This window comes from Micromys minutus (assembly GCF_963924665.1).
Source record: "Micromys minutus genome assembly, chromosome: 26".
Taxonomy (NCBI): domain Eukaryota; kingdom Metazoa; phylum Chordata; class Mammalia; order Rodentia; family Muridae; genus Micromys; species Micromys minutus.
Window position 1 is genome coordinate 19,142,514 of NC_137961.1, and position 12,804 is coordinate 19,155,317.

The following is a 12,804-nucleotide window of genomic DNA, read 5'->3' on the forward strand; positions in this document are numbered from 1 at the left end:
TGGTTCCAAGAAACATCTGGAGTAGCCATTCTAATAGCCAATAAAATACACTTTCAACCAAAAGTTAGCAAATGAGATGGTGAAGGGCACTTTATACTCATCAAAGGAAAAAAAAAATCCAACAGAATAAACTCTTATTTATGAACATCTGTTCTCAAAATGTAAAGGTACTGTAATTTGTAAAAGAAATGCCACTAAAGCTTAAAGCATACATTGCACCTCACACACTAATAGTGGGAGACTTCAACATCCCACTCTCACCCAAGTAAGAATCATGGAAACAGAAAGTAAATAGAGACATTGTGAAACTAATAGAATTTATGAACCAAATGGATTTTACAGATATCTACAGACTATTTCACTCTTAAAAAAAGTGGTCTTTGACAAAGGAGTTAAAAACATTCAATGAAAAAAGGACAGCTTCTTCAACAAATGGTGCTGGTTCAACTGGCAGTCAGCAAGCAGAAGAATGCAAATTGGTCCCTTCTTATCTCCTTATACAAAGCTCAAGCCCAAGTGGATCAAAAACATCCACATAAAACCAGGCACACTAAAACTAATAGAACAGAAAGTGGACAAGAACTTAGAACACATAGGAACAAAGGAAAATTTTCTGAACAGAACACCAATGGCCTATCTGAGATCAAGAATTGACAAATGGGACCTCATGAAATTGTAAAGCTTCTGTAAGGCCAAGGGCACTGTCAAAAGGACAAAATGGCAACCAACAGATTAAGAAAATATCTTTACCAATCCTACATCTGATAGAGGGCTAGTATCCAATATGTACAAGTAACTCAAGAAGCTATTCCCTAGAGAATCAAAGAATCCTGTTAAAAAATTTGGTACAGAGTTGAACAGAGACTTCTCAGTTGAGGAATATCAAATGGCTGAAAAGCACCTAAAGAAATGCTCATCATCCCTAGTCATTAGGGAAATTCAAATCAAAACAACCCTAAGATTCCACCTCACACCAGTCAGAATGGCTAAGATTAAAAACTCTCATGACAGCAGATGCTGGTATGAATGTGGAAAAAAAGGAACACTCCTCCACTGTGGGATTGTAAAGTGTTGCAACCACTCTGGAAATCAGTCTGGCAGTTCCTCAGAAAATTAAATATAGTGCTACTTGAGGACCCAGCTATACCACTCCTGGGCATATACCCAAAAGTAGCTCCAATATCTAACAAGAATACTTGCTCAACAATGTTCATAGTAATCTTATTTATAATAGCCAGAAGCTGAAAAGAACCCAGATTTTTCAACAGAGGAATGGATTTAGAAATTGTGATACATATACAAAATTGAGTACTACTCAGCCATTAAAAATAACAAATTCATGAATTCCTAGGCAAATGGATGAAACTTAAAGCTAACATCTTAAGTGAGCGAGGTAACCCAGTCACAAAAGAAAACTCATAGTATGTACTCACTTATAAGCAAATACTACCCCCCCCCAAAAGAGCTCAGAATACCCAAGAAACCATCCACACAACTTATGAAGCTCAAAAAGAAGGAAGATCAGATTGTGGATGCCTCAGTCCTTCTTAGAAAGGAGAACAAAACAGGGGAGGAAATACAAGGCCAAATAGAGGAGCAGGGATTGAAAAAAAGATCTACAGAGACTGCCTCACCTGGAGAAGCACCCCATATTCAGCCATCAATCCCAAGCACTATTGCTAATGCCAAGAAGTGTTTACTTGCAGGAACCAGATATGATGTCTCCTCAGAGGCTCTCCCAGAGTCATACAGATATAGATGAGGATGCTTGCAGCTAAACATCAGACTGACCATGGGGACCTCAATAAAAAAAGCTAGAGAAAGAACTAAAATAGCCAAAAGATTTGCACTCTCATGGGAAGAACAACATCATTATCAGCCAAGTCACTGAGGTGGAGAGGGTGATTGGGAGAGGGAGCACCTTCATGCAAACAAGTTAAGGAGGAGGAGAGAGGAGATTGGGGTAAAGGATATAACATTTAAAATGTACATACAGAGAATATCTAATAAAAATTTAAAAGTCTTTTAACCAAAAAGAACTAGGGCCAGATGGTTTTAGTGCAGTATTTTATCAGACCTTCAAAGAAGGTCTAATACCAATACTTCTCAAACTTTCTTACAGAATAGAAACAGAAGGAACATTTCGTAATTTTTATTAAACCACACAAATACCCATCAATATTCCATCCCAAGTCTTCACAGAGATAGAAAGAGCAATTCATAACTTCATCTGGAACAACAAATAACCAAGGAGAGTAAAAACAACTTTCAACAAGAAAAGAACTTCTGGGAGAATAACCATCTCTGATGTCTATACTACAGAGCAATAGTGATAAAAACTGCATGATATTGGTACAGACACAGGCCGGTGGATCAATGGAATAGATTTGAAGACTCAGAAATAAACCCTCACATCTATGGTCACTTGATCTTTGACAAAGAAGCCAAAACCTTCCATTGGTACTGGTTCAACTGGCAGTTTACATATACAAGAATGCAAATCGATCCATTTTTATTTCATACAAAGTTTAAGAACAAGTGGATCAAGAATCTCCATATAAAACCAGATATGATGAGTCTAATAGAAGAGAAATTAGGTATTAACCTTGAACACATAGGTACAGGGCAAATTTTCTTTAACAGAACACTAATGGCTCAGGTTTTAAGTTCAACTATAGACAAAGGAGACCTCATAAAATTGATAAGCTTTTTGTAAAGTAAAGGATGCTGTCAACAGTACAAAACAGCAACACACAGATTGGGAAAAGATCTTTACTAACCCTATATCTGACAGAGGGCTAATATCCAAAATATACAAAGGTCTCAAGGAGTTAGACTCCAGAAAACCAAATAACTCTATTAAAAATGAGAAACAGCTAAACAAATAATTCTCAACTGAGGAATCTCAAATTCCTGAGAAGCACCTGCAGAAATGTTTAACATCCTTAGATATCATGAAAATGCAAATCAAAATGACCTCGAGATTCCACCTCACATCAGTCAGAATGGCTAAGATCAAAAACTCAGGTGATAGCAGGTACTGGTAAGGATGTGGAGAAAGAGGAACACTCCCCTATTGTTAAGATTGCAAGCTGGTACAACCACTCTGGAAATCAGTCTGGCAGTTCCTCAATTAAAAATATTTCTACCTGAAGATATAGGTACACCATTACAAAAATGCTCCAACATAGAACAAGAACACATGCCCCACTATGTTCATAGCAGCCTTATTTATCATAGTCAGAAACTGGAAAGAATCTAGATATCCTTCAACAGAAGAATGGATACAGAAAATGTGGTACATTTATATAATGGAGTACTACTTAGTTATTCAAAACAGTGGCTTTATGAAATTCTCAGGCAAATGAATGGAACTAGAAAATATCCTGATGAGGTAATTCAGTAACAAAAGAACAAACAAAATATCCACTCATTGATAAGCATATACTAGCACCAAACCTCCGAATACCCAAGAAGCAATTCACAGACCACATGAAGGTCAAAAAGAAGGATGAAGACCAAAATGTGGATGCTTCAGTCCTTCTTAGAAGGGAGAACAAAATACTCACTGGAGGATATAAAGGGACAAAGAGTGGAGCAGGGACTGAAGAAAAGGTCATCCAGAGAGTGCCTTACTTGGAGTTCCATCCCATATGCAGCCACCAAACCCAGTTACTCATTCTGCTGAGAAGCTCTGCCAGAGCCTTACTGATGATACAGATGAGGATGCTTGCAGCTAACCATCGGACTGAGCATGGGAATCCCAATGGAGGACTTAGAAATAGAATTGAAGGAGCTAAAGAGGGTTGTAACCCTATAGGAAGAACAACAATATCAACCAACTATACACCCCAGATTTCCTAGGGACTACATCATCAATCAGTGAGTGCACATGGAGGGACCCATGGCTCCAGCAGCAAACATAGCAGAAGATGGCATGTCTGGCATCATTAGGAGGAGAAGCCCTTGCCGCTGTGAAGGCTTGTTTCCCTAGTGTAGGGGAATGCCAGAGTAATGAGGTTAGTGTGGGTTTCTGGGAGTGGGAGCATCTTCATAGAAGCAAGGGGAGGGAGGATAAGTGCATAAGTGCATATTAACAAGAAGGATGACCAAAGTGTGAATGTTTCAATATTACTTATAAAGGAAAACAAAATAATCATAGCAGGAGGAAGAAGAGAAGGATCTGGGAGAGAAGGGAAAGAGGAAAAAAGGGGGGCAGGATTAGGAAGAGACAGGAGAGAAGGCTGGAGGTTCAGGAGAATGAATAAAATATGTAGCAGTGGGAGGTGGGGAACAGGGAGGGTGATCACTAGAAAGTGTCAGACATCAGGGAATCAAGAAGTTCCCAGTAGCCAAAGGGGATGACATTAGTGAAAATAGACAACAGAGGGGAGATAGAATCTGAAGAGACCCCCTTCAGTAGATAGGTATGACCCCAGTTGAGGGACAGGGCCATCTACCCATCTCAAAAACCATCCTACCTTGGGATCCATCCCATCTGCAGACTCCAAACCCAGACACTACTGCTGATGGGAGGAAGTGCTCAGGAACCTGGTATGGCTGTTCTCTGAGAGGCTGCGCCTGCATCTGACTACAGATACTCATAGCTAATCATGGAAATGATCCCAGACACCCCAATGGAAGAGTCAGGGAAAGGACTGAAGGAGCTGAAGGGGTTTGCAACTTTATAGGAAGAGCAACATCAATTATCCTGACCACCCAGAGCTCCCAGGGACTAAACCACCAACCAAAGAGTACACATGGAGGGACCCATGGCTCCAGCTGGAATGTAGCAGAGGATGGCCTTGTCTGGCATCAGTGGGAGGGGAGGCTTTTGGTTCTGTGGAGACTTGCTCCCTCTGAGTTGAAGGATGCTAAAGGGTTGTGGGGGGATTTACTCTCTTAGGGGTAAATGGGAGGGGGCAGGATGAGGAGTTTACACAGGGGAGACTGGGAAGAGGAACAAGATTTGAAATGTAACAATAAAATAATAAATTTAAAGGGGTGAGATTTTCTTCTTTCAAAGCAAATAGCCTACGGAGGTTTTTTTAGTATATCTTAAAATCTATCAATTCAACTTTGTCTAGAATAAGCAGAAAACCCTTCAACTGCCTTCCTATAAGTATGGCATCGTTGGGGATAAGGAGAACATTGGCTACCTTTCTTGACGGGTTTGCTCTTCAGTAGTTTCCATGGCGCATTCCAGAGAGTTCTGGAGAGACTGCAACTGATTCAAAGTCTCCTTTAACAAAAATCGAGTGACAAATTGTTCCAAATTGGAGGCTTCTTGGTAGTCCTGTAGGTTACAAAACAGATGCAATCAGAAGTTTTGTGTTTAGTAGAGACAAACCTTCAGGAAAAGGTCCTCCCCACCCCCAACAAGTCTCAGACTAATCCTGAAAGGGAAAATGGAGAGGAAAGAGTTGTTAGCCCAGAAGTCTGTGGTAGGACTCTGTCCACATGCCAGAAGCTGAGTTCAAAAACTGATTAGACTATATCTCATCTCATTGTACCTGCTGCAGGTTTAGCAAAAGGACAAACCTTTAGCATTATTAAGTAATAGATTAAGTATTAGATCAATTAATAGATATACCTGGGAAAAGAAAAGGTTTCCGGAAAAACGTTAGAATGTAACATTTGTAATGTAATGATTTACTTTGTTCTGTTTCATGTAAATAATAACTACAGTAGCATGCATTTTCTCTTTTCATCCACAAAATATAATCATGCTTCAACAAATACCTTAATTCATTCTTGATACGTTTACCACACTTGATCTGTATTTCAGGGAAGACAGAGAAGTTAGGTGTAGTTATTTTAAAATCTGGGAAATGTTAGGCTTGGAACATTTAAAGTTTATTTAATCTGTTCAGTCTGCTCAACAATGTTAAAGACTGTCTGCAGCTAAGTTCTATCACAAGGGTTCCAAGTATTCCAGCAGTCACTAGCCACAGGCTGATGTGGCCATGGCAGTTGCCACTTGCTTCTTATGGCAGGTGAGTGATTAATTAGTGATTAATTAACTAGATTAATGGTTCGAAATCTTCCTAATGCTGTGACTCTTTAATTCAGTTCCTCATGTTGTGTTGACCCCAACCACAAAATTATTTTCATTGCTACTTGCAGAAGAGGGGCAGGGAAGTTTGTAGGAGCCAGAAGAGTTAAAAAAAAAAAATAAGAAAACTGCCCACAGAATCAACTAACCAGGGTTCATAGGGGCTCTCAGAAACTGAAGCAACAATCTTGGACCCTGTAGGGGTCTGAGCATACATATATGTTATGTTATGGTTCTGTAGCTTTGTGTTCTTGTGGGACTCTTAACAGCTAAAGTAGGTTTATATCTGACTCTTTTGCTTGCTTTGGGAACCTCTTTCCTTCCTTTGGCTTGCTTTCTTCATCCTTCCAGTCTTGATACAAGGTTTGTTCCCTGCCTTACTGCAACTTGATATGACAAGTTTGGTTGAGATCCCAAGGCCTGCTCTTTACTGAAGGGAAATTGAGAGTGGATCGGGGCAGGGGAGGTGGGAGAGCAGGATTGGGAGGAAGGGGAGGAAAGGGAGGAGGGGAAACTTAATTTCCTCAGAATGTAATGTATGAAAGAAGACTAAAAGAAGAGGAGGAGGAGAAAGAAGAGGAAGAGGAAGAAGAAGAAGAAGGAGAAGGAGAAGGAGAAAGAGAAGGAGAAGGAGAAGGAGAAGGAGAAGGAGAAGGAGAAGGAGAAGGAGAAGGAGAAGGAGAAGAAGAAGAAGAAGAAGAAGAAGAAGAAGAAGAAGAAGAAGAAGAAGAAGAAGAAGAAGAAGAAGAGGAAGAGGAAGAGGAAGAGGAAGAGGAAGAGGAAGAGGAAGAGGAAGAGGAAGAGGAAGAAGAAGAAGAAGAAGAAGAAGAAGAAGAAGAAGAAGAAAAGAAGAAGAAGAAGAAGAAGAAGAAGAAGAAGAAGAAGAAGAAGAAGAAGAAGAAGAAGAAGAAGAAGAAGAAGAAGAAGAAGAAGAAGAAGAAAGCAGTCAGGTTAGCAGGAATGAAATGGAAACAGAGTCACCTTTTCAGAACAAGAAACCAACTAAATCTGAGATTTTAGCTTCTTGGTGCTGCTATGGCTCAATATCCCCAAGAGGCAGGCTTGGAATGTCTGTTTCCCAATTGGTAGAGTTACTTTAAGATGTCATGCAACCTTTGGGAGATGAGGACCAAGTCGAAGCTGGAGGAAGTATGTCACTAGTGATGGGCCTTGAAGGTGATATCGGCTTCCTGGTTCTGGTCACTACCTGCTCCTTGGTTCACTGCTAGCAGTACCATGGACTTTCTTCTTGGCCTTTGTCTTCCCCACTCCATCATGAGCTAAATCTTTCCCTTTGAAACTGTCTGTGTCCGATGGTCTGCTCACAGTGGCACAGCAGTAACTAGTTCTGGTGGGAAGGCTATACTTCCATTCAGCCAATAAAAATATTTATTTGCTTCTGTCCCTAAACAAAGTGATACATTTTTATGGTGTAAAATATAAAACCAAAACAAATAAAATGATGAGATGCTGCCATGAGTCATGATGTTCTGGGGAATTACCAGGTGTGGCTGCAAATGGAGAGAAATGAAGTGTCGTTGCTTAACCTTTTGGGACCTCACCTTCCTCACTTGCAAATCAGGCTAAATGAGTCCAGCATGTTTTACAAATTGAAAATACTCTGTGCTTCTATCGACTCTAAATTATAAAGTATTTGCTGTTGTCCTGATATAAATTACCTCATTTTTTCCAGTCCACAGAATAACATCACAGAAAATTTTATTTAGTGAATTTTCAATTATCAGTCTTTTAAAAAATCCATTTTTTTAGTTGAAAATCTAGGAAAAAGTTGTTTTATCCACCAACCAGGAAGCCTTAGTTAAGAATTCAAAACTGTCCTTAAACTCTACTTAATAAGATTAATATAAAATGCAATGTCCCATGCTTACAATAGATATAAGAACTCTGGACAAGTTGAATTGAGTTAAAATACACAAAATATCTCATTTGATCTCGGAGGTGACTAAGTTTTTCAGCCAAAGCTTCACAGAATTTGTTTGTTTGTTTGTTTTTTAAATTTCTCAATCAAGGAGAGCTTTGTTCCCATTGATCTAGAAAGTGTACTCATGGAATAAATGCTGCGTTTGAGTCTCACCCTGAAGTTGTTCCCATTTTACCAACACATACTGTAAAAATAAAGTTTATTAAACTGAATGCAAGACACAGTTGCGCAGTCAGAGATTATGCCAGCTCATCTGCGTCTTTGTGTAAACTATGACTAGTCCTGAGTAGGACGGCAAGCTCACACCCATTTGCAGAAAGCACTGAACAGAGAAGAAACAATACATTTAGTGAGCTGTGGCCACAGGGTTGGCATTATTTTTTTTTTCCATTTAAATGCTAAATATTTGTCACTGTCATGTCAGAGCTAGAAAAAGAAGAGTTTTGATTTTTGTTTGTCTCTTTGTTTTTTTAAGTTAGCCAATGCCAACACTTGGGTCATTGATTTTTTTTTTTTTTTTTAAAGCTTCCTAGACACAGGAAATGGCAAGTACATATGATTAAGGTAAATACTCATTTAATATATAAGTGTTGTGTTTTAGAATTAAATGTCTACCTTAACCTTTTATTATGTTGATATTGTGTTTCTCTATATAAAGACTGCAATGAATTTAGATACTTTAAAAATACATATATGACATATTTTTATCAATTCAACACCCCTCCCATTTCCCTCTCTTATCTGCTTCATACCGCATTTGGAACAACATATCTTCCCACTGATTTCATGCTTTTAAACTCCCTGGAGTTTAATAAAGGTTGCCTGTGTTTGTATAGGTATGGGCCTATTACTGGATCATGGAGACTTGCCAGTAACTACACCCTCTGAACAAAAGCTAGTCTCCATCGTTTATCATGTATTAACTACTACTGTCTCTTTTGCTACAGATGGGGCCTTACATGCTTCTCTGTCACTATGCTGGGATGTTGACAGGCTGGATCTTGTGGTTACTATGACTCATGAGTGTGACGGCATGCCATGCCCAGGAGACCGTCTCCTTATTCCCTGGCTCTTGCATTCTTTCTGCCCTGTATTATCTGATGCTCCCCAAGCCTTGGGGAGTAGGTATGTTATGGAGGTCCTTTCTAAAGCTGACCATAAAGCTAGCCATTTAAGGAAAACTGAAATCAGATCACTGAGGCTTTCTCATCATCATCACACCAAAGCAATACGGGCATTATTTTATCCTCACTCTTCCATGGCACCCTGGTGACACTCTCTGATAACATCATGGAGTGCTCTGAGATGCAAGAGAATGTCGGACAGAAAGGTTGAGAGCTTGACATTGTCAAGGACAGTGGTTGAGATTAGCCTTTTGGAGATTAAGACTTTAAATCAGTTACTAAGAGTTGCTGTTATATGCCACTCCTAGGTATGAGGAGAATCAATAACTTGTCTTCTATTAAAAATTCAAACTAATTCTTGTTAGCATACAAAGTAATATATCTTATGAGGGCATTTTTATCCTCCCCACTGCTATTCCTTCCCCCCTCCCCCCTCAGTACCCTCCTGCTCAGTACCCCCACCTTCTGCTTTCATGTCACATGCAATTCTAGTACCCTCTCTTTCTCAGCCTCTCAGTCCCTCGATATTTCACTCTCCCCTATATGGTTCCCTTTCTAGCTCTCTCTCTCTCTCTCTCTCCCTCCCTCTCCCTCCCCCCCTCTCTAACACACACACACACACCTCACACACACACCACACGCATGTGCACACACATACACACGTTTGAATCTATGTCATGCTTATGGCATAGACTAGGCAGTATTTGTCTGAAAGTAGGGCTACCACGTGATCATCCCTGGGCATATACCTGACTGATTCTGAGTCCTTATACCATGCTACACTATTCACAACACTCAGGAAACAGAACTGGTTGAGACGCTCACCAACAGATAAATAAACAGGGAATACACATGGGATTTCATTCAGCCACAAGAAAAAAATGAAATTATAGTAGCACTAGAGACCATTAAGTGAAAGGTGAAAGGTCAGCTAAGTTAAAGAAAACCTTGACGTGTAACATTTCTATTGGTCCTCCCAGGCCGAGTTGTTTTCCTGGCCTTTACTGACTTGGAATCATCATTTGTTTTCAAACAATCCTTCTTCCTTCTCGTTGTTCCTGGAGCTTTTCTCTACACTGGGAATTTTGTACTGTAATCTCTGTCAAGTCCTTATGTGTAAAGACTGTATCTTTTTCATCTGTTTCCCAAGTGTTCAGAACAGCTCCTGGCTCACATCGGCTGCTGCAGAAATGGTGAAAGATCATGTGACAAACAGGACACTGCATAAGGACCTTGAGATGCAGAAGGAATGTCTGAGCTCTGAGTGTTCTGGATGCTTGCAGACACCAGCTGCCTCTCGTACACGTGTGGCTCTTGCTGTCTGTATATACCACTGCCTGCTTTGCCTGGCCATGCGGATCTTCTATAAAGGGAAATACTGCTTTGCTCTCAGCAGACTGTTTGTCCTCATTTTAGTCTTTGGACCATTTGTTAGTCTTCTCTCCTTTCTTCCCTCTGGACCCCATGCTCGGAGACTGCAGACCCAGGTGGCTCACATCCAACCTTCTTCCGTTCTCCCACATACGCGCAGATGTTCGTTTGGAAGGCAGTGGCAAAGAAGCAGATGTAAAATTAAATAGATAACAAGTTAGAAAATGTCAAAACCTGGAACTCTCGTTCTCAACAAATCATGAAGAAACAAAGGGATCTTTGCCTTCTTGTCTCCACAGAGGGCTGGAGTGTTGGTATTTGGCACATGCTCATTTGAGCAAAATATATTGTTTGAGGAATGAAGGACACAACTTCCAAGAATCTATAAAGCATCTATAGGCAAGGTATAGACACTGGGTGTCTAGATTCTTCTTAGATCCAAATTATGTTTACTCAAGTCATTGGTAATTGTCACATAAATTGAATTATTAGGTAGACATTGTTAGCCACATATTACTAAAATTCCCATTTTTGCCTTTGGGAAGCCAAAAATGCCAGCATCTGAAGTCTAGTTTTTTCCTAGTGTTTGATGTTGACCTGAAGATTGTGTTTCTTAGGGTACTTACTGCCTGTGCTTCATAACTGCAAGATGATTTCTCAGCGAGAGAACCCTGCACATCGACCCAGTATGAGTCATCTCAGTTAAACAGAGCAGCTAGATCATTAGACTTGCTCGTCTGTATTTGCTGTATTTGAAACTTAATCAAGTTAGTGGAACCCAGTCACAATGTCTCCCTGTCCAGGATATCAGACATGATCGCAGCTGGCCAGGCTACTGCTACTGCTTCTGAAACAAGGCTTCATAGCCCACACGGCTTTTGTGTGAGGCACTTTATTTTCAGACATTGTCCAGTCTCCCTCTCTATTAGAAAGGTTACAGAGAAATGAAAGCTGAATGTATTCCTGAGCTCTGAATAATGTTTACTCAAGTCGTTGATAACTGTTACATAAATTGAATCATTAGGTGAAAATTGTTAGCCATTCATACAACTTTAAAAGGAGGAAAGGGAAGGGGAAATGATTCCAGTATATTATAGTCTCAAAAATAAATACATTCTAAAACAAAACACAAAAAGGGAGTCTCTGAAGATGGCCACAGGAGGCCTAGTCTGTACTTGTGCCACTTGACAACTGTGTGAACTTACAAAAATGTCCTAGCCTTCAAAGTTCTCATAATGGTTAAGAATAGTTCTCACAGGTTGCTTCAAGGGTCATGAAGAAAGCCATGGGAAGTGCACTTGTTGTCTAGCTCATAGATTTTGATAAATGTTTACTATCTCTATTAATAATCATGAAGAAGGGTGTCACAAATTATAAGGAGCCCACAATTTAAAAAAACCTAAATCTATCTGCCACAGTAATAGGATATATCACAATTACTGTGAAGATAAGCACACACTTCGCACTAGGTGTGTAGTGGCTTTCCTATATAAACCAGTCTGGAATTATTTTATCTGCATTTTCATTTAAAATTTTTAATTTTCAAAAATCTATTGAGATATAATTACATCATTTTCTCTTCTTTCTTACATCTACACCTTCTCATCTATTCTTCCTAGCTCTCTTTCAAATTCATGACCTTTTTTCTTTTAACTGTTGTTACACACACAGACACACACACACACACACACACATAAACACATGCACACACTGACACACTCAGACACTCCTAAATACATAAATACAACCTACTCAGTCTATATAATATGAGTTTAATATTACTTGCACGTGTGTTTTCAGGGCCATATACCTACATTGTTTACTGCATAGCTTCTGCCTTGCTTTCTGTAATACATATTTTATGTATAGACGTGGTATGCAGATCTGAACTGTGATATGCACAATTTTCTTTGAGGAGTATGGAGTTTAAAATGTAGAGTTCTGTGGCAAAAAGACTCTGTGGAGTCAATCACAGCATCTTTATACCTTTGATTTTCCTCTTACTATGAATAAATACATGGGGTGCAACTGATTAATCCAGCCATGTTTCTAGCATCTCCTTTTGCCTCCTCTAAATATTGTCTTTCATTTCCTTTGAATAAATGTCTCATGGTTCAGGATCCTTTCCCAATTCCTTTCTGTCTCTGATTTTACTATGTTTTCTTCTTCTCTTTCTAGAATCTTAAATGTTTGGTTAAACTTTCTTGCCTTCTTAAGCAATGTGGGCCCAACTTCTACCACCCAGGTTCAGTCCCCTGTTCAGTATCACAGAAGTTAGAACACATAGCTCCGAGTACTGGACAAGATAGAGA

The 12,804-nt window shown here is 39.6% G+C and overlaps 1 protein-coding gene across 1 annotated transcript in view; it reads right to left on the minus strand.

Annotated features, from left to right (window-relative positions):
* Positions 1 to 12,804, minus strand: part of NECAB1 (N-terminal EF-hand calcium binding protein 1) — a gene marked incomplete at both ends in the record, with an annotated part of 152,462 nt that overhangs the window by 45,176 nt on the left and 94,482 nt on the right. Inside the window, one exon of the mRNA XM_080938763.1 lies at positions 5,160 to 5,296. Coding sequence (XP_080794889.1) covers positions 5,160 to 5,296 — 137 coding nt within the window. The remainder of the gene's footprint in view (positions 1 to 5,159; positions 5,297 to 12,804) is intronic.